The sequence below is a fragment of the Harpegnathos saltator genome, unplaced genomic scaffold, assembly GCF_003227715.2.
Source record: "Harpegnathos saltator strain DR-91 unplaced genomic scaffold, Hsal_v8.6 scaffold18, whole genome shotgun sequence".
NCBI lineage: Eukaryota > Metazoa > Arthropoda > Insecta > Hymenoptera > Formicidae > Harpegnathos > Harpegnathos saltator.
This window is the reverse complement of record NW_020229961.1, coordinates 973230-994977: the sequence shown is the minus strand read 5'-3', so window position 1 is coordinate 994977 and position 21748 is coordinate 973230. Positions and strand designations below refer to the sequence as shown.

Sequence of the window (21748 nt, the reverse complement as noted above, 5' to 3'; positions counted from 1 at the left end):
TTCCTATATCGCTCTCCACCCACCCTCTCCCACTCTGATCATCAGAAGAAACGCCCACCGTTCGGAGAGGGACACACTTGCTGCACCTTGATACACACAGCGCGAGAGACCTTCCTCTCCTTCTCTCTTCCTACGTGCGCGCGAGTGAGCGGCATTTACCGCGAGTTAGTACAAATGTGTTGTCGCTAGTCGGTACCAATCTGTAATCAAGCCAAGTCCTACACCGAGACTTGCTGTGGCAATCCGAAAGGTTGGCGTAATCGGCCGGTTATTCGAGGCCTTTTTTCCCAGACCTAAACCCAAATTGAAGATAATGAACCGTTTCTGCCTGTCGCGTGTTTTTCTTCGTGACCAAACGACAAATAATGGGCTGCGTTTGTCTATGAACGCAGCTTCGATCTCGTCCTCAGCTACTTGTTTCGGGATCGTTCTGATCTCTGCGCTCAAGATAACTCTGCGACGCGCACCGTGTTATAATCGTCCACCGGACGCTTATCGGTATGGCTTCCCAAGGTCGACCTCACCGCGAAATAAGCAGGCACGATGCCGTTTCCCAGAAGCGATGCATACATCATTCACGAACGTACGAATTACAAAGTTCCAAACTGGTTTCTACGACGACAAAGGCGAGGCCCACCTAGGCCCGCCTGATCGGCTTGAAAGCGAATTTCAATTCGCCGCGTACGCGTGTATTTTTGCTCGCGGATAGAAAAAGATTGGCAAAAATCGCAACTGCGCAACCCAGTTCAACCTGTTCGGAAGAAGAGAGAGGGAGGGGGAGAGGGGGGGAGAGAGAGAGAAATCGCGTGAGAACGTCCCCGCGAATGTTAACGCTCTCGTGACCGTGGGTCAAATGTCAAATTCGTCGGTTTCACAGGTGTGGTTGGGCACGTATCACGCACATGGGGGTTCATCGGTGACTGACTCGCGCGATTTCCACACACAAGCGTGAATTCACAGCCCCACAGTGCCTACGGTCTCTACGCTAAGCCACGAAATTATATTTCAACTAACACCGTTCCCCCCGGCAACTCTCGCCGCCCGCGACAAAACTCGTCTCGTATTTTTGCCGATTAACCCTCTTTCGTCGGCTTGATGCTAAGTTATGAATTTCCGGCGATCGCTAGCCACTCCGCCCGCTCGTATCGTCCTGCCATGCGCATAGCACGTGGGAGTAAATCTTTTCCGCCGCCGCCTCTCCGCGCGCATAATAGACTCTTCGATTATCGATCGAAAATCAATTATTTTATAACTTCATTTGCATATTATCTTTACGTACGCCGCTCGTGACGTAGGCTACTTTTACATAGAGTGGTATATAATTTTTCGCAGAAACATCTCAGTCTCTCTTGCGATAAATTACACATACATATATGTATGCACACACTGGGGATTTCGAGTTGTAAAAATTACTCATCTGTGCCGACGCGGAATAATAAGGCGGAATAAAGAATAAGGGGAATTCGGCGCGCGTGCAACGCTTAGAGTAAAGAGAGTACGAACAAAGACGAGAGAGGGCGAAGACGAGCGGACGAAACGACGCGACGCGACGCGACGGCTGCGGCGACTTTATGGAAGGAGAATCTCGATCTCTCTCTCTCTCTCTCTCTCTCTCGAGCATGAAAATCATAAAAAAAATTAGACTTTCAAATACGCCTCTCTTCCTGGACCACCTCCGTACGCGGCGGCACGGTCGTATAAACGGCGGTACGTACGCTCGCAAAAAGCGACCAGAAAACCGCGGCCTACAGCGGATGACGAATGTCCCGATGGCGAGGCGCACCATGACGATTAGCATAATTCCCGTGTTAACATTTAACCCGGCCCGGCCCCAAAATTTCGAAATTGGACGAGCTCTCGTCTCGTGCGTGGGAATCCGCGCGCGGACCGTTCCGCCGAGAACGGCGGATACGTTCGCGCCCAGATAATATCACGAAATTATGCGAACCGTTCCCCCCTTTTTCGCCGACAGACTCTCTCGTATCTTCCTCTCGCTCTCGCTCTCGCTCTCCGAGCCGAGTAACTTTTTCTTCTAATCATCACAGCCGGACGTGAGCGAGGCGCGTTATGCATTCCGAGAAGAAACACTTAACGAGGGAAGACCGTGCGAATCGACAGATCTTCCCCGCGCTTCTTCCAACTGCTCTCGCGCAAACGAAACTCAAACTACGGAATACAATATACAAATAGTCGCGGAAAACGCGACTCGCGTCGCACCGTGTATTGCATCGTACTCCGGAGTCTAATTACTCGCCGCTAACCATTAGACTGCGCGCCGTCGTGTGAATGACGCCGCCATTAACGCGCTAACGCTACGTTCCTCCGATATCTCGTATCGATCCGCGAGACAGGGATAGGATTTATGTGAAACCCCGCGAAACTTCTCACCTACCCCGAGAGAAAGGTCGCTGTGTAACACTCCGACTCTCCGTTCCTCTCCGTGGCGTCAACGCCGATCTTATCTCGCACCCCGAGCCAGCCGATGGATCCTTTTAATTAGCTTCGGCTAAGTATAAACGCCGCTCGCTCTCGCCCTGCGATCAGTTAAACCTGCAGTCGAACCGTGCCTGGCAATAACTCCGGGGTCATAACACCCGTGGTATTTCTCGAACGAGCGTCCAAGAACGCGCGAACGCGTTCGATAGGTTTCTCTAGTTTCTCGCGCTTGTCAACGCACAATGGGACACATTCTCTCGACTTTGCGGCGACGGGCATTATTTCAGACGGAAGAACGAGACCATTCGAACGAGGGGAGACCACCGCGCGTTAACTCACACAAACCAAGATCCTCTACACCGTCCGGGTGGATTACGGCCCATCGATCTCGAGAGAGACGTCCTCTCTCTGCCTCTCTCACCCTCTCTCTCTCTCTCTCTCTCTCCCTCTCTCTATATATATATATATAACATTCGAAATACATCAATATAATATATGCGGGAGAAGGAGAAGGAATATCGAGGTGGATAAATCATTCTCTCTTTTAACGCAGCCAAAGTGGCAGCTTTAATAACGGCTGCAAGGTAGCGCGCGCGGATGGATCTCGCGCGAGCACAGCCGAATGAATGAGGGCGGTCGATTAAAAAGTACCGATTAATAATGCCACACCGAGCGTGCAATTAGCGAGGAGCGGTCGGGACCACCGCGCTGATATAATTAGTACGTCGTGATCGTGTTACGAGCACGGTGCATCCAAGTAGAAGTAGCCATAAAGTTGCACGCGCGGTTGTGCGTGTATACGCGAGAAAAATGACCGTGAGGATATACAGGATAGCAGGACGGGGAACACGCGCGATGCCGTTTAGGCACGAGGAGCACGAAGACACAGTCTGAGAAGGCTCAGAGGGAAAATCAGGGGGAGGAGACAGAGCACTGCGCGAGCGCGAGCACGCTTGAATAATCGGCCAATTTAATTTAGCGCGTTTCTTCATCGATGGTGCGTGTCCCCTCCCCCCCCCTCCCGCCGTGTATCCTGACGAATTCGTCGCATCGCAAAAATGTGTCTCGCCGTTCGCTATTGGATCGTTCGTTTCCCTCTGCTCTCTCGTCGCGTTCGAAAGAATTCTCTCCATCAGAGGATTAATTTAATTCTTATTCAATGCTAATGGAAGGTGAAGTGTCTGCGATTCTTCGTGCGCATAGGACAACCTACGCGACGTACCGTACGCGTCTCCATCGCATAGCATAGCGCGTGGTGAAATGAAATGAACGCTGAAACGCATCGGAATTCGCGGTACTGAGGTACAAACTCGCCAACATTCGTCGGAAGTCGGAAACGCAGCCATCGTCCGCGAAACAACGACGGGGCGGCGGCTGCGCGCGGTCGCGCGACCGCCCTTGGCTGTGCCTCCCATTCTGTGCCGTGTACCCATGTGTGCGCGTTTGCTAGGCTTGTTTCCTCGGTGAGACAAGTAATTGCGAAATAAAGTAATTAACAAAGGAAAAAAAGAGGAGTAGTGAGAGATCGTCACACGTCAGCGACGATTGTCGGCCATTAGTCGTTTCACTGGCGACCGCACGAGTTATGCGCGGGGCGACACAGGACAGACGCCAAGCCGGAGGATTCAATAAGCGTGCCATAAATACGGGAATTAGATATGAAAGCGATACAATTCGCTACGCGTGTGTGTGAGCGTGTGTTGCACGTAGCCGGCGGGTTGGCCACTAAATAACGCGCGCCGCGCGCGCGGCTCAGTGGGAACTGGGGGCAGCGGCCCACGCGTGTGTGCGCTGCGCGCGCACACGGGGGATCACTTAGTAAGTTCTTAATCCTTATCTATGCGTATCGCGCACATGCAATGCAAAGTGGACACGCGTACTGACCGTCGCATGAGATCAAGTCGTATCGGTCCGCCGACTTATCGCCGCGGATAAAACGCACTTCTCGGTGCACGCGCGCCGTGGTGGTTCGTCGCGCGGAAAAGCGCGATTTCGCCGGCAGTTACACGGCTCGTCGCGAGCGTTTCCCGCTTCCTTCTCAACTTTCCCGAGCGCGCGCGCGAGCGCCGGCTAAATCATCGGCGAGGATCGCGCCACTCGAGGAAATCGAGCCCGACGCCGCGATAAACCGCCGCGACGGCGAGTCGTTATACCGCTTGTTAAACGATCGATATGATGAAATATAGCGGCTAAATTGGCGCATTAAGATAACCGGCTGTCCGGCTCGAGGATAAGAAAGTCAGGGGAAGCGATAAGTGGTGCCGTGATAGATTCAATCGCGACGCAAGACACCGCGCGCGATACCCGGTCGGGGGAAAAAGAAACCTGCGCTGCGCTCGGCGCCGCGAATAAGCTCGCGAAAAAATGCCGCGCGACTTATGGATAATGGACCGTTGATTTTGCAGTCTTCAGAAGGCCTGTCGCCTCGACAAGGACAGTTGTTTATCTTCCCTCCTGCGTGTGGCTGTTTTCTCTCCTCCCCGCGCGCGCGCATCAGCGCGCAGCGCAATAAGAGAAGCTCGCGCGATTAACGCCGGCAAATCACGGATCTATCGAGAATCGGAGGAGTTATCGATGATCCGCCGATGACTCGATTCTTTCGGCCGCGGGGAATCATTTTGTCGCGGTTAGTAAAATACGAAGTACCGGTATAACGCCGTGAGTCACGTTCGAGGCGCGTTTAATTCCGAGGTAAGTACGAGAATGGGCGTATCGAATCACGAGCAAGTAGTCATCGTAACCAGAGCGAAAGCAGTTTGAATATCGTCGCGGTGGCGACGATATTCCATTGTTGCACCGAGAGAGAGAGAGAGAGAGAGAGAGACGAGTCGGACCTATCCCAATGAGCATGCTACACGAGCATCCAGGGACGCATCCACATCTGGACCGAGAATAGGTCAAGCCCACGGGGGCTCTGTGACATCTCCGGGAGGATTTCACAGCTTGACGTCGAGACGGGAAAGACAAAAATACGGCGAGTAACACCCGGAATAATAAACGCAACAACCATGGGAGAATATCAATCGCGCGATATCGTACGCATACGTCGTACGATTCGTAATTACAGAGAGAAATAAATAACTGATCATTTTCTTCCTGCGGTCGTTCTCGCTACGAGCGATTACGCGCTCCTGTCGTTCGTGGAATATTAGAACGCTGCTTAGAACACAGCGGGAAACGTAAATCCGCCCCTGCGGGTACTCCTCCGGCATTTTCGATTAGTCACGGCGTATCGGGCGCTCAAAACCCATTCGCCATGGATCGTCGAGCTGAAATCTCTCACTGGGTAAAAGGAACCCAGTGTGTTACGCGGCGAACGGCGAACTCTCGCATCGGCCGAGTCGGGCCGAGGTGTCTCTGCATGTATTAAGAAAATGTCTCGAAATTTTGACGCCGGATAAGCATCCACATTGTGGGCGTCTCTCGGGGCCCACAGTGGATGTGTCTCGAAGGCTTGACAGTAACGGACGGACAAAGCAACTAGCAGCGGAGAGCGCGCGCGCGCGCGCACTCGTCCCGGACGCGCGAGCTTGTACCGGTTGAACGAATTCCGTCACGATGATCATCGGTGATGTAGTATCTCGCGCGGGCGAAAGAGAAAGAGATTCATTTCACGAAGCGAAGAATGTAGCCGAGTGTCGCGAGAGAAAGGTTTGGTGTGAAATTTTAAAGAAAGAAATCGAAAGGAGAAGTTGAAAGAAGAACGAACTTGATCCTCCCCGGGGCATCCACCTCATTAGACACCCGTGACACACATCCCTCGCTTCTCTACACGCTCTCGCGCATATGTCACTCGCGCGACGCGGGAGATTCCGCTACATATCTCTCACAGCCGCAATCGCGAGTCGTGCATCTGCGAGCCTAGATAAGAGGATGATGTATCGGCTTCGTTATTGGCAGAACGCACGGTAGAACGTGCCCGATGACGAAAGAGAATCGGAGAAACGCGTCGGCTTCGGTAACGCGCGCCGCCCGGTAACGTACAATTTACGGAGCGTTTTCCTCTCTTTTCGCACGCCGCGCGCCGTGCCGCGCAGATGGCAGATAAAGGCATGCGAAATCTCTCAGGATGAGGCGCATTGTGCGAAGGTAAATTCCACGTAAATTCCAGGAACGCGTAATGGCGCGTCGATCCTTAGGTTTGCACTTTGGAAAGGTCACGCTATTCCTGCTGAATATAACCGTATATCCTGGAACGGAGCGATTTACCGCGAGTGGCATTACGAAAAATAACGCGCGATCTGTACAAGAAAGACCGAGTCGAATGATAAAAGATCCTCGAAGCAGGCGCGTTAATTAAATCGAGCCGGCCGCCGGCTCTGCATCGAGGTCTCGAGAGACACGGATACGCGCGTGTGCGTGTGTGTGTGTGTGTGTGTGTGTACCGAACTCTGTAATTATTAAGTCCGCTGCTACTGTCTAGCGTTCTCTACCTCCCCCGCCGTCGCTCTCTCTCTCTCTCTCTCTCTCTCTCTCTCTCTCTCACACTCTCTCTCTCTCTCTCACACTCTCTCTCTCTCTCTCTCTCTCTTTCTCCCGCTTTCCTAAGTATAGTCTGGAATAAACCCGATTGATCACGCAGATGGTATTTATCCATGCCTCGATATCCCCACAATGTAGGTGATGTTTGCAAAAAATAGTACACAGCGCGATCCATCATGTCCATAATTGGCGCATTATCGCGACAAGTTTTTTTCTTTTCTTCGACTGACGTGCCCGATACGTTTTCGCAACGAGGCGATTACCGAACGTGGTGCTTTCTGTCAATCGAATACGCCTAAAGAACCCTGGAATTTATCGAAACGCTGAGTGACTTTTTCGTTATAGCTATTGCTTCGCTAACGAAACGTCCGCAGTTTCCGTTTCTTTCTACAAGCACGGCGGACAAGCGGTTCGCGACGATATCTCCGATAAGATCGCGCGACGCATCACGAAGATTTACAGTTATTCGAGCAAGCGGAGCGACACCCAGCGTCGCGTATTATATAGCCCGGTTCTTCGCCGCGGAACCCCCGCGGTGTCACACACCGCGATCACTATCGAGATATCATCGAAGCGAGGCGAAGCGAAGCGCCAAAGCGAGCACTACCGATTGCCGTATCAACTACACGTCTCTAACGTCAGTCCCCGTAATCTGCCGTATAACCCAGCATTAACAAATACTTCTACCGCCACGAATCACTCGAGGGATTTACGTCAAGCCGGACCCGCTCGGATGTCTCGGAGCGAAGACGATATAGTCGGATTGAAACTTCCCTCACGATCGACGAGAGAAAGAAGGAGAGAAGAAAGAAGAGAGAGAGAGAGAGAGAGAGAGAGAGAGAGAGAGAGAGAGAGAGAGAGAGAGAGAGAGAGAGAGGAAGAGAGACCGCTTCTGCATTATTATTTCGAACATTCCAAACTTTTAATTCCGATCGACGCAAAGCAGCTCGGCGTTTTGACAGTTCGCGATACGCGGCTCTTCCACGTATCATACCGATATCATCTATACGAGGGTGCGGAGGGCAGATGTACATTTTGATCTTCGTGGCTAACCGCACGGAAGTGAGCCTCTCGAAAAATGCGAGCTGCGGTTGCGACCGCGGATGAATCGCCGGATCGTGATTCACTCTGTCGAAAAATGCCGATGAGAAGTCGCACTGTGGCGTGTAAGAATCGATGCGCAACGAGATAGAGAACGAGGAAGTCTCGGAGGAAATTAGATCGAGAGAATTAGACGAGTTCTCGCAAAGATGGCCGATTACTAATGCATTACTTGTGCGCGCACAAGATTAGAAACGCAAAGGCATATTTCGGTACTTAATATTCGAGAATTATTCCCTCGCGGAGGGAAATGTCTGGAACGAAGAATGCGTCACTAATGATACTTCGTGCGCGGAGCTACTACGACACACGGATCGATAGGAATTTTCAATGTGGAGAAAAATGTCGAATTTCACATGGACTTTCGCGGCGGTATCGAGACCAAGGTATTTTAACAGTAGCTTATCAACAGCTTATTACACGAGGTATCGCCGACGCGAGACCGATCATTTTCCTCGATTTGCCCATTTTTGCAGGAATTCGCGCTCTCTCGTTTCATCGCGGCTCTCTTGTACGCCCGAAGTCGTCGTTGGAGTAATATTGGTACTGCCAAATGACCGAGGATCGACGTATCGCACGGCGTTTGATCACGATAATAAATCGCACGGCAGATATCTTTGGCCGTAATAAAGGCAAATCGATATTACTCGAATTCGCGGCCGGAACGTCGAGCGCTCCGACCGCGCAAGGCGTTATCACGACTTTCGTCAACTCTTACGGAGAGAGCTCTCTTCTGCTCCGAGTATCGCCGTTGGAAATACATGCGAAATTTCCTCTCCTCATCGAACATAATTTCAACGGGGATGATAACGGTAACGTCCGGCGGAGATGCGTAAAAATCCGAGCGAGCGACATGATTGAAATCGTTCCGACAGCGACTTTAGCGATCGCTGGCGAACGGTGCTGCGGTACCCTGTTGCAAATAGCGCACCATTAGCCTCCGTATGAGGCGGGCGTAATGTTATACATTACGCGCTAATGGCTACGTGTGGATTGCTGCTGAACGCATGTACGCGAGTCGGTTGTTCCCTCGTACCTGGCCAGCATACTAAAGAGACGACACGGGTACGCAAACTCTTGCGCGCGGGATACATATTTTAATAATTCATATAATCTGATTAATACGAGAGAAAGAGAGAGAGAGAGAGAGAGAGAGAGTGCGCCGCGACATGTAAAAAAAAAAAAAAAAAAACACTTGAGACAATTACCACATCATCGATCTTCTTCCGCCGAAAGACAAGGATGTCGTAAGAAAACAATCGAGCGACGTGTCGTTACCGGGCAAAGCGACGTGGTGAAGAGGGGGGGGGGGAACCGTGATAAAATAAAGTATACTTTAATTTACGTAAGGAGCGACATGGAGACAAATGAGACAAACCGCTACCACCGACCGCTGTCCGTGGCCGACATGCCTTCGAGGTATCGGGCATGGCGCAAGCCGCGTCTAATTAAGGCTAACGAGTGACGTACCGAGCGCCTAATTAATCGGAAGAGCGTGGCCGTTAACATTTAACGCTCCCGCGTCTCTAACTGGTATCGCGATTTTACGTAACGACCCATAACTACGATACAGCGCGACTGATGCTGGCCGAGCGCAGCGAATAGCAAGGAATCACAGCGTCGCGCGCGATCGTTCAGTCGGCTAGTCGTATTATTATGAAAAACGACGCGGAACGTCTTCACCTCGGCGGGCGATTGCATCTTCCCCGTCGACGGGGAGTCACGAGACGCGCACGAAACGCCTTCAAGGGGAAGACGACAGGCCCCTCGCGCGTCCACGTCTTTCTCGTTTATGCGCGACGAGGAGACGAAGAAGCAGCGCGCGGCTGGCCGCGGGCGATTTCGGAGCCCGGGCTCGTTTTCGCGGCACGCGGGGCCCCTTCTTCTCACGTTCGTCCTCCGCCGGGACACCCCGTGCATCGTCCCACCACGTGGCCACGAGAAGAGATTCGGCCACCGCGAAAGCGGCGCGATGCATTCCAATGCAAATAACTCTCGCCCCGGGGACGCGGTGTAATCGTCGCAATTTCATGCTTCTCAGAAATCCTGCCCGTCTTACATCCTTCCTTCTCCCTCCTCCCCGTGGTAACGCGCGTCCGTGGTAACGGACTCTCCTCTCTCCTTCTCGCGACCGGCCGGTCGGCGACTTGATAACTCACCCCTGCGAGCGCTCGGAGCGCCTTAATATTTCATTGGCGATCAGGAAGGAATAACAGAATCGTAAGTGGCCCGATGAGAGGCATATTTATGGCTCGTCGCGGGATGACGAATGGACTGTACGATACTCTCTCTCTCTCTCTCTCTCTCTCTCTCTCTCTCTCTCTCTCTCTCTCTCTCTCTCTCTCTCTCTCTCTCGCCGAATATATGATCCGACACGTATTTCTTTATTCCTTCCTAATTTCTCCGCGCGAGGGGAATTGAAATGCGGTAGACGGGGGACGTTTTGTAAGAACGCTTGGGCCTTGCGACGAGAAAGAGAGAGAGAGAGAGAGAGAGAGAGAGAGAGAGAGAGAGAGAGAGGAGCGAGACGCTCGCTTTGTAGGATATAAATTACGCAATGGACCAGTGGGAGGCTGCGGCTATCGAGTTTCAGCTGGTCGGTGGATCGCTCTTAGCACCTGTTAATCGCTGTTCGCAGCTTGCTCGTCAAAGTGTCGAAACAAGGACAGAGAAGACGGATGGCCGTGAAATTTTTCATACGCATGAGAGGGTTCTGCTTCTCCTCCTCGCGCGTACATAAAATCTCGTACATAACACACACGTCAACCGCGACTACCGGGGGATATTTATGACAGTATTATACGAAGCGCGCGCGTAAATGTTTCGTTTCGCTTTCGATACGCTCGCTCTCGTCTGCCTTATCCGCGCGCCAAATCTATTTTCTCGAGTATCTCCCCCGAGTATGACGATGGCTCTCTCTCTCTTTGTTTCAGGGTGGTCGGAGCGGTGGTAGTTGGCGCGGCTGTCTGCGGCCGCATCCCCGGCTTGGCGAAAAGTCAACGAGAGCAGTGCAGAAAAGCGCCGCACGCGATGCCCGCGGTGGGCGAGGGCGCCGCTCTGGGTCTTCGCGAGTGTCGCCACCAATTCAGGCATCATCGTTGGAACTGCTCCCACGTGGCCAACGATCAGGTCTTCGGCCACGTGGTGGTAGTAGGTGAGGATTGTTCCGTCAGTCGCGTACGGCATTAATCATAAACGTCTGTTGTCTGTCTTTCTCTCTTTTGGACAAGCGCGTAAAATTGCACAACTTTATGAAGCACGTGTGTGCGTGCGTGTCGGAACATCTTCGATAAATATTTCGGAATTACGGAAGAAGAATACTGTAACTGCGCTGTACTCCGTCACTCGCGCGCGTTCTGTCAGATGGTTCGTACGTAGTTTATATCGAGGACCTCCGCCAAGGACGAATGCTCTCGATGCTTTATCGTTGATCTATCAATTTACATACTACCGTCGGATTCTTCCTAATTATTGAGCGTACTTCCAATGATCGAAGACACGTTTTCGGAACCGAATTAATATGCCGTGAGGGTTCTGAAAGAGATTACGGTTTCGTGTGGCCATCGTCGATAGTCGAATATATGAACGACTATAGCTGCATGTATTTTAACGTTTTTAACGGTCCGCCGCGTTAGTAAATCAAACAGCGCACCTCGCGCTTGAATATTCGTATTGTAACCTATAATTTCATATAGCTAATAAATAAAAAATAATACGTATTTATGTATGGGACGCTCAGTGGCGGACTAATAGAAACGCGTGTGTAACGGTAAAACAACGAGAGACAGGTTTCAATCGTGTAAATCATCGAGCCTGACAATGAGGAGGTTCTCGACCCGGAAACTTGTTAAATCATGATAGAATTTTGAAACCTGTGCACAGAGGCAATCCGTCGATAATTCGTACGACATTTCCCGCCCGAATTGACTCTACATATTCTCTTTCAAAATTTCATCGTATCGTCATCAATGAACTTTCCCCCGCGGTTCAACAAGCACCGACATCTCGCCGACATTCGGGCGCATTTTTATAGCGATTAGAATTTTGCGGACACAAGATGCGGGGTACCGCGGTAGCGCGCTTTTATCGCCATGAAAATCAGCGAAACGGCAAGGTAGTGGGCTACCACACGTTCGCGCTCTCACACAATCGCGGATGCATTCCCGTACAAAGTAGGGTCCGGTTTCTCGTGTTACCGTTTCGTCGTGCTGCCTGGCTCCATGCCGGGCACGCAGCACACGAATAACTTATGTTCGAGGGCCGAGATCGTCGCGTCGTAACTTGGTACAGTTAAAAACTAATGCGAGGCGTACATTGTGAAAACACGTGTCTTTTCTCATCTGTCGCGTGCACCGCGTTTCCAATTCTCTCCGAGTGTACTCGCTCGATTTCTTTTGCTTTTAATCGGAGAAAATTTCATCGAGATCAATCTCCCCGACACACATCAGACGCACTCAAAAATGTTCCCAGCTCTTGTACAAAGTAATATCCGCGCGACTCGGCTCATTTCACAGGTAATCGACAAAGACGAGGGGAAGAAGGAAAGATCGCGTATTCCACGCGAGGTGCAACACGTAATTATTTAAAGGAGCGCTTGATATACGAGAGGCGCCCGTATTTGGCTCTCTTAATTTTCGGCCGAGGGAGTAACTTAATATCAAGTGACATGCCGCGCGTCGTGGCAGGTTGCTCGGTGACAAACGGCGAAAGCGATATTTCTCGGGGACAAGATAATCCCCGGTTCTGTGAGCGGGAGCTAATGTGATCCGTTCGCATAAATATCATTAAATACGACATATTTGTCATCTCGACGTTAAAAACCATAAACGCGAGCCGAGGGATAAACGTCCCACGTCGAGGATCTCCTCGGCGATATACAGCATGTCGCATCTCGCACTAGGCGTTCGTGCGTCTTCTCGAAACGCCTCGGAAACCGATAGAGGGAAAGAGAGAAAAGGGTTGAACGAGAGAGAGAGAGAGAGAGAGAGAGAGAAATGAACGAATCTCGCAGTGTTACATCATTTTCTCTCGGAATCGAAATATTCTCTCTCGCTGCAAAACTTTGCTCCAACTCGGCGACAGTCTGATGTGAAACGCTCTGTACACGAAATATGCAGCGGGTACACGCGTTACGCGATGGAGCGGGACGACGATTTTTCATGATTAACCGAATGGATTAAATCGCCGAGGTGGAGGAACCGAAGAGTAAAGCTTGGTAAACGCGCTGTGATTTACAACGGCAACAAAACGGTTTTGTACTTTGTTAGCCGTCTTGTTGCCATTGTACGAGGCTCGTCCGTCATCATCGAGAGTCTCGCGGGTTATGGCTTCTGGAATTCCACGCTGAATAAAACGCACACGCGGTTACAGAATTACCGTGAGAGATGTCGGAGGCGAAATTATTAGTAATTGCATGCGAGTATTCGCGTAAGTCACGAAGGCATATCGCGTCGCTATCCGATAAATAATTACAAGTTTATCATGCTGAAATGACGATCGTAATTCGACTTCGTATCTTTGCACACTGAATTTATGCGACTCCTAAATGCGACGCGCAGAATGTTTGCAAGCGCGCAGTGGCGCGGTCGAGCATTTATTTGAATCGCGAATCTCCGCTATCGTTGCTAACTTTAACTCGATAATCTCGCGAAATCTGAAAGCGAAGAAAAGCACGACGAGAGCTCGGGAGGCGATTTTTTCAAGATGAAAGAGCGGAAACATTTGCGCTCGCCGACGAGCAGAATAAAGCGAAAACAGCGGCGGCATCGAGGAAGTCCGACCAGAAATACGAAAGCCAGAAATTAATGCGCAAAAGAAAAAAGTATGAATAACGCGTGTAAGAGACGGGGGTAGGACGGTCGGTCGCTAACTTAATTAGTGAAATTAACGGGGCCGCTCGACATGCCGAAGCTAAGTGCGGCGATATTCGCTTTAAGATATTTCTCCGCTCTTAAAACGCTCACATTATGCACTCCGTATAATCCGCGTACGTAGGAGTATATATAGGTAGCCTCAAATTAAATGCGCGATCAACAGGCTTCGTTAAATCTCGCCGAATGGTCGCGTATCTGCGAGTTGATGTAGAGAGATGAGACACGCGTGTCGACATCTAGTGTCGATATCTAGGACTCGCATAATAAATAAATAAATAAATAGATAAATAGCAAATAAGAGAAACGACGAGTTCGATTCTAGCGAGACTCTCACGCGAGAATATTCGAACGTTTAAGAAGAAGTGTAATATTTTCACACGGAATATACGTGCGTATGCGTGAACCTAACCCATATTCATTCCATCTCGTTCTCTCTCTCCAACACATTATCGTCGACGAGCACATAATCGCGTGTCGCGCGAGCACGAGCACGAGCGCGATCGCGATATAATAGATACGATTGTAATTGAATGCAATTAGTTTCGAGCTGTCAGCCGCTCATTACGGGAGCCGCAACGCTACTTAAAGCCGATCGTCGAAAACGTCGCGGCCCACTCGGACGATTCACGGTGAATACATTTTCATAAATTAGGCAACACCAAGAGACGCGCGCGGATGCGAGACTCTCCGAGATGCGCGTGGGCGGCGATCGCCTAATCACCAAAATGAGACGATGTAATTAAGAGATCCATTACGTCGACGGCGGGCCGTACGTTATCCGCTATAAATCCGTACGAACCGAACAACGTTCCCGACCCGCCGACGTCATCGTAAAAACTCGCGGCTAAGCCGAGGAGGCGCGTCCCTCTTGCTAATTCTGCATCGCTCCCACGACTAGGCCCTCCGGCTCTAATAGCGGGAAGCTATTAGAGGATCTTCCAAAAGTCGTCGCGACCTCGCGACATGTGGGCTTATCTCGTCGCGCTATCGTCCTTATCAGCGAGTAACGCGTCGCGCGGGCTAATTTTATTGCGTGCATGACAAAGTAATTCGGACCGCACAGAGAACGAGCGATAAGACGGAGGCGTGAGAATAAAGACGGAGGAGACAAAGGGGAAGAGAGCGAAAGATTTGCTGCTCTTTCTTCGCTCGCGTGGAGCATCAAGTGGTACCCTCTTCTGTCCCACCTCTTTCCTTCTCTCCCTCCCTCCCTCTCGCCCTCCGATAACATCGAGGAGGACGCTGCGGCCACGCAGCATTAATGTAGCGCCTTATCAATTTCTGTCGGACTCAATAGAGAGTCTCTCTCTCTCTCTCTCTCTCTCTCTCTCTCATCGCCCTTTCCCCCTCTCGTCCTTCCGTATACTTATATCCGCTTCGCGCGCGCTCGTGTACTTTTTTCTTTCATCCTCGACCTCTTATCCGTCTCAAATAACTGGACTGGCCCACACTCGGTGCTCTCGCATGGACACACCTATCTACCTGCGTCTACCTGCCTTTACCTGTCTGCCTGCCTGCTTGCCTGCCTGCCTGCCTGCCTGCCTGCTTGTATGCTCGCCTGCCTGCCTACGGCCCCCTCTTCTACCCGCCTGCTGTTCCCCTGTTTCGCATCGATATATGCACGCATATTGAACTATATCGTGAGGACGACCATGCGAAATGACGCGTGCACGCTGATTTCGACACACACGCACATGTGAATACACACACAAGGATACAACGGCGATATAATCGGTAGAAGGAAAACCTTCAGGATTCCTACTGAAGGACTGAAACAAAAGAGCGGAATAAACTCTACCTCTCTCGGTTCTCTCGCTTGGACGCTTCGTTTCCGAGAATGCCCGCTTGGAAAATTGGGGAATTGATTATCTTTATTTTGTTGCTTCTCCTTAATTAACGATCCGCATTTGCGCGAGGGCTTGTCCTACGTGTGTTTGCGCCATCGTTACCGCCATATATCGAACCGTATATCGATCGACCGGCTTTTACGATCGAGGCAGAGCAGGCGGGCTATCGAGAGCTCGATGTAATCGTATCGCGCGGCAGCGCGGATCGATCTATCTCTGTCAGCTTTATCTTACCGCTAATTTGTTCGAAAGATCGTCCGAGGCCGGCTTGACAGCGAGCATCGGCTCGCGGACACAGAGGCAGTAACATCAACGAGGAAGTAAATCCCTTGTATTTGCAAGGTGTGCAAAATAACCGAGCTAAATAATACGGGACGCGTGCGTGCGTGCGTGCGTGCGTGCGTGCGTGTGTGTGTGTGTGTGTGTGTGTAACGATGGCGGCGAGAGGAGAAAAGTCGCTCTCGAAAATTTATGATCGCTACAGAAAATTACCGTGCACCTCTCTCCCCTTTTTTCCTTCCCCCTCAATCGGTTGTTGGTCGGTCGGTCGGTCGCTCGCGGAATCCGCGGAAGTGATATTTATTCGACGAGTAACATACACGAGGTCGAAACACCGTTCGGATAACTACGGGACCGGATGAAACGTCGATATATACTCGATTATATGCGCTCTCGCCCGAGGACAACTTCGTCCCGAGTAAATTCGGATATGACACGGGGACGCGTACGCACCGCGTAAATCGTCGGTCATTCCGGCGAGAAGCCCTCCTTCGTTGCCCGCGTAGATCTGTCGCGCCTGCAATATTCATCGGAGCAGCATCTCGTAGGAAGGATCCGACGAGACGCGAATTTCCATTTACAACTAAGCAGGCTGCTATTCCGGGCTCGTGCCCGGCGCCGATCTACCCGCCGAAGGCTACACGATACCGGCGCGAGCGGTAAGACGTACGGGATCGGTGTAATTTCAGCATACTTGAGCGTAGAAAAGTAAACCGACGGCAACCGGAGCGCGGATCCGTGGATTGAGTTATGGATCGGTGCCGAGGCGCGCTCGAGGGCCCCCGGGGGCCCTCCCCGTCTGTGGATACAAGGCCTCTTTAGGCCCCGTATAAATAAACTAGTTAATAAATGAATATATCACCGGCGCGGCGCATCTCTCCTCTCTTTTCTTCCCTGGTGTAGGACCAAGCGCCCTTGCGAAAATCACCAACGAGACCGGGGCCATTAATAACGAAGAGCGAGAGAGCGAGGCGATGAATTCGCGCCGCTTGTCGCTGCCCTTCTTATTAAGATGTAACCAGTCATCGGGAGCGGTACGATAAGTACCTTCCAGGAAAACGCTCGACAAGAGTCAGCCGCGGGTTACTCTTTTTTTTTTTTCCGTAGCTCTGATAGCAGGTAGTCGAGAGTGGTATCTCGCAAGTCCTGCGCGCGCGCAATTTGTAATAACAAACACGACGACGACGACGACGCCTCGTTGGCGATGTCACGCGAGCTACGCGAACGCGATTGCAACGCGATTCAAGAGATTCGACGAGAAAACGCGCCTTGTGGGATTTAACCTTTAACCGAGGACAGTTAATTATCGTATCCGTATGCGTATCCCTATTCGTCGCATTTAAACGGAATATCTTGGAATAACCTGTATGCCGAACGAAATAATATGAAAAATTTAACAAACACGGAATGTACGGAGATATTCTTGTGCCTTGTCGTATTGACAGTGGTCCAAGTTATCAAAGTGTCGGACTGACAGTTATTCAATAAGTTCATTATCGCGAAATATCGTCTGTTGCTAATATTGTTACGACTACATGTGTAATGCGCATACTTAGGTGTGACACCGCGTGAGCGCGTTGCATCACGCGCACCGCTGCATCGTCATCCCGTAGCCGGGACAGCCGTAAATCACGGACCTAACGTAACGAACACTGTAAACGAGATACGACCATAGATCTCTCGACTAACTAATACTAGGCGACCCCCCGTTGCCGCAGCCACGCGAGTACGAGTGTCGTACAATGACGCATTAAGTATATTACAAGGCTGTATGGCAGGGATCTCTTAGTCGGTGTTATTTAATATCACGACTAGTGGCACCTGCCACGTACCCGAAGAGAGCCTCGAGAAGATTCTCAGAGCGAGGTAGAGTCGCGTCTTTGTTCGCGGCCCGAGCAATCGTGCGATTTATCACGCGATTAAAGAGCGCGAGAAAATCGTCCAGGATATGTAATTCATTCTGACGAATTTAGTTCCCGACACATGAGAGAGGAGAGAGAGAGAGAGAGAGAGAGAGAGAGAGAGAGAGAGAGAGAGAGAGAGAGAGAGAGAGAGAGAGAGAGAGAGAGAGAGAGAGAGAGAGAGAGAACGAAACTTTCTTCGTAAATTAATATTTATTCAATACACAATCACAATTCTCTCTCCCCCACTTCATCCGAGAAAAAACAAATAATAGCAGATTGGAAAAATAATTTGGAGATTACTCGACAGTTCAAATTTAAGTCTCGGTAAATGTAGCTGCTGCTGTGACACGAAAGAAATCAATGGTAAAAATGTCGGACTAAGCATGCATAGTATAGTTCGTCTAAACCCAGATCAGTTAAGAAAAATCAAGTCGTCCTGCCTCGTTAAGAGACGAGATCCCTCGCCGAAAAGAAACGATCACGAGCCCGAAGTGGATTCAAATGCAAATTCAACGACCCGACTCGGTTCGAACAAATGCTAAGTGGAGGTGTGTGTCTTAATTATAGTAATTGGTTAATTGTCCCGTTATCTGATTGAATTTAACTTGTCGGCAGAGTAGGAATCGCGTGCTCGCCCTTATCAGATTTCTGCTCGATGTCGCATGGAGAACTGCACGTACGTCGCGTAAAAAGACATAACTGTAAAATGGAATCGCGATCACGCGCAATCCGTTACAGTCGAATATGAATCCACTAGACTCACGATGGTGAGTCTTCATTAGAGTCGTAAAAAATTATTTACAACTGTCGCGACGATGTCGCGGACGACTTTTGTTTCGATTGGAAATGTAAATTTTTAATTGAGATCGGCACAAAGGAGTACATAATTAGTAAATTTTTCATTGAAATTAAAAATAAAAATGGATACAAATGAAATATCGAGAAAAATGAATATTAAATAATATTAAAATAAGCTTTTCTTTAAGATTGACATAGAGAAAAGGGTAGTAAGTAATCGTTCGTAGCACCAAGATTGAACAATAGCTTGTTTATCACATTTATATCGACTAATTAATTACTTCAATAAGAATCCGCGGAAAAGTCCGCGAGTAAACCGCAACGTGATTTCGCTAGTTTTTTTCGTCGCGCGCCAAAAAGTACGGTCATCTTATTTTGATGAGGGTAATCGCTACTTTGCACGGCAGTTTATGATGATTAAACGATGATTATTCATTGAACCGGTGCAGGCGAGCAACTTCAAATTACAAGAGGACGGTCATGTGACCGTAAAAGTCGTCGGCACTGCACTCTGTCTCGAAGAACAGAGTCGTGATGCTCTTTGTCGTGCAGGTTCGTCGTGATACACGAGAGAAGATATCCTGCTCGTGCGCATTACTTTTACACCAGCGCGAGAAAGGAAAAGAGAGAAGGAGCCCTAAAATATTCCACCCTATAATCACGCGGTTATGCTTCATAATTTCGAACCTCTCCCTCGGATCCGTATTATGAAAACAATCGGCGTTTAACCGGCGTTAAATGGTGCAGCAATTATTGGGATTCAAACCCGAATTACCCTTTGACGTCCAACTATTACTCCAGTAACATAATTAGAGCTAAACTGTTATCGCGTATGATATCGACCGAAATATTCTCTGTATCTTTCGATCGTAAAGAACGTTGCGCGATTGATAAGAAATAACTTCTCATAAATTTATTTATAAAAAAATAAGAAAGAATAGAAAAAGGAAACGTTAATTAGAGAAGAAACTTACGATATTAAACTCCTCGTAATCAACAAACGATCTTTCTAGCGCACCTTCGATATGCAACTTTGCGCCTTTACTTTGCACAGGCTGCTCGCGCGGAGGGCTACCGAACTGTCATTTAACTTGATTTACGATGGTAAGCGCACTTATTAATTATTAACCGGACCCTTTCGTTGCATCGCGGATTCTCCGCGGTGGCTCGCGGCGGCCCGAGGTTCTCGCTGATGAGTCGAGTTTCTTACGACGATCGCGAGCGGCGGTGGCATTAACGCGAACTTTGCTCGCCGCACGATCGCAAAGGAGATCGGCGTCGGCGGCAGCGTCTTTAGCGAACGAATGAAAGACGCGAATTGGAAAGAATCGGCGTGTCTCTCCACCTCGCCGATGTCGAGGTAAGCGAGAACGCGTCTCTCCTCCGCTGAAACCGGAATAAGTCGCAGTCGATTTGCTCGTCGACTCGACACGCTTCGTCACCGATCCGCGCGCGCGCGCGCGCACTCGACCCTTCCCCTTCTCAGGTCGGAATAATTAAAGCATAGAACAGAAGCGAGCAACGGACGCGCGCGAAGCTGCAAGCAGAACGACGAACGGTCGGTGTGATTCGGTAGCGATAACACTTGGCTCGGACAAGACGTAACTACCGTGTAAGCGGAGAGATAATCAGCGAGGGACTTTCATAAATGATGCGTTCGCAAACGCGAATACATCTCTCCCCTCGTAATCCGCAATTTGATGTTATCGCGAGGACCCTGATTAATGCGAACACTCGGAGGAATATGATACCTAAGAGCGATGCGCGCGCGTTTCGCAGTCGATAGTTTTATTATTAAATCGTACACGCACACGCACACACACACACACACACACAGGCGCGTTACGCATCTTCGCGAGCGGGACGAGATGCGCGTGCGGTGCACGTACGCCTAGTTTTATACGAGCGAACGAGCGCACGCGGGGATCGACGAGCGAGAAACGCGAGAAAAAAAGAAAGAAAGGCACGGACACGTTTCATTCGTCGTCGTGGCGCGGCTCAATGGTTTTACCATCGATATAGGTTGCGTGGGTGTCGAGCAAATGATCTGTCCTCCCGTGACAAACGCCCCAGGCCAATAAGGATTCCCCGTAGTACAATGGCGTGCGCGCATACGAGACGCGGACGCGAACCTTTAACCCCGAGCTCGCGAGCGAGTGAGCGAGTGAGTGAGAGAAAAGGGACAGCCCGGAGAAGTGGGTGAGGAGACAAAGCGTGAGCGCGGACTCTGCATACGGGCATGCGTGGACAAATTTTTCTCACGACGAAATAAAGATCTTGTTGGACACGAGGTGGTACAAGACGGAAACACATCGGCCGCGTGGTGGCCGAGACCCGCTCGTTTGCCGACGATAACCTTGGCTCTCTCTCACACACACACACACACACACACACACACACATACACACACATCGTACACCCACCAAGTTTACGGCATGTCCCGAAGATCTCGCTCGCGAAAAGGGTTAGAAACGAAGATAAATGCTCTTGGTCGCGTTACAGCCAATTAATTAATGATATTAGGAGATTAAAGAGAGAGAAAAGGAGAGAGAGAGAGAGAGAGAGAGAGAGAGAGAGAGAAAGGGAGAGGATACGCTTAGATACGATCGTGCGAGTCTATATGTGCGGTTGCATAGTACTTCGTACCCGTGGGATATATTAAATTACGCCGAGTTTATCTGATACACCGCTACGAGGGAGGACTTCGATAAACAGATCGAATTACTAGACCGCTCTACGACGAACGAAAGGTACATTATAACATGTATCGCGGAGCCCTTGTTTCACATGTGGAAACAAGCGAGTGAGCGAGAAAGAAAGAGATGCACCCTTCTAGTCGAATTAAATCATCCACCGTCTCCCCTTTTGTTATTCAGGACGAGTAACGAGTCGGGATACCGCCGTCTCGGTGGCGGTAACATCGCACAGATATACGCGAAATACTTTATTACCCGGCATGATACGATCGAGCTCGTTACCTTTAATAAGGTCGACTTGCGGAGCATAAAATCGCGAGGGCATAATAACG

General features: G+C 50.3%; 2 protein-coding genes across 5 annotated transcripts in view; one reads left to right on the top strand and one right to left on the bottom strand.

Annotated features, from left to right (window-relative positions):
• Positions 1-21748, top strand: part of LOC105181239 (protein Wnt-7b) — a 53647-nt gene that overhangs the window by 23097 nt on the left and 8802 nt on the right. For all 4 annotated transcript variants that reach the window (XM_025297503.1, XM_019840508.2, XM_011137869.3 and 1 more), the window contains exon 2: positions 10953-11173. In XM_025297503.1, coding sequence (XP_025153288.1) covers positions 10953-11173 — 221 coding nt within the window. The remainder of the gene's footprint in view (positions 1-10952; positions 11174-21748) is intronic.
• The window catches only part of Prosalpha5 (proteasome alpha5 subunit), a 55069-nt gene that overhangs the window by 32874 nt on the left and 447 nt on the right, over positions 1-21748 (bottom strand). The window lies entirely within an intron of this gene.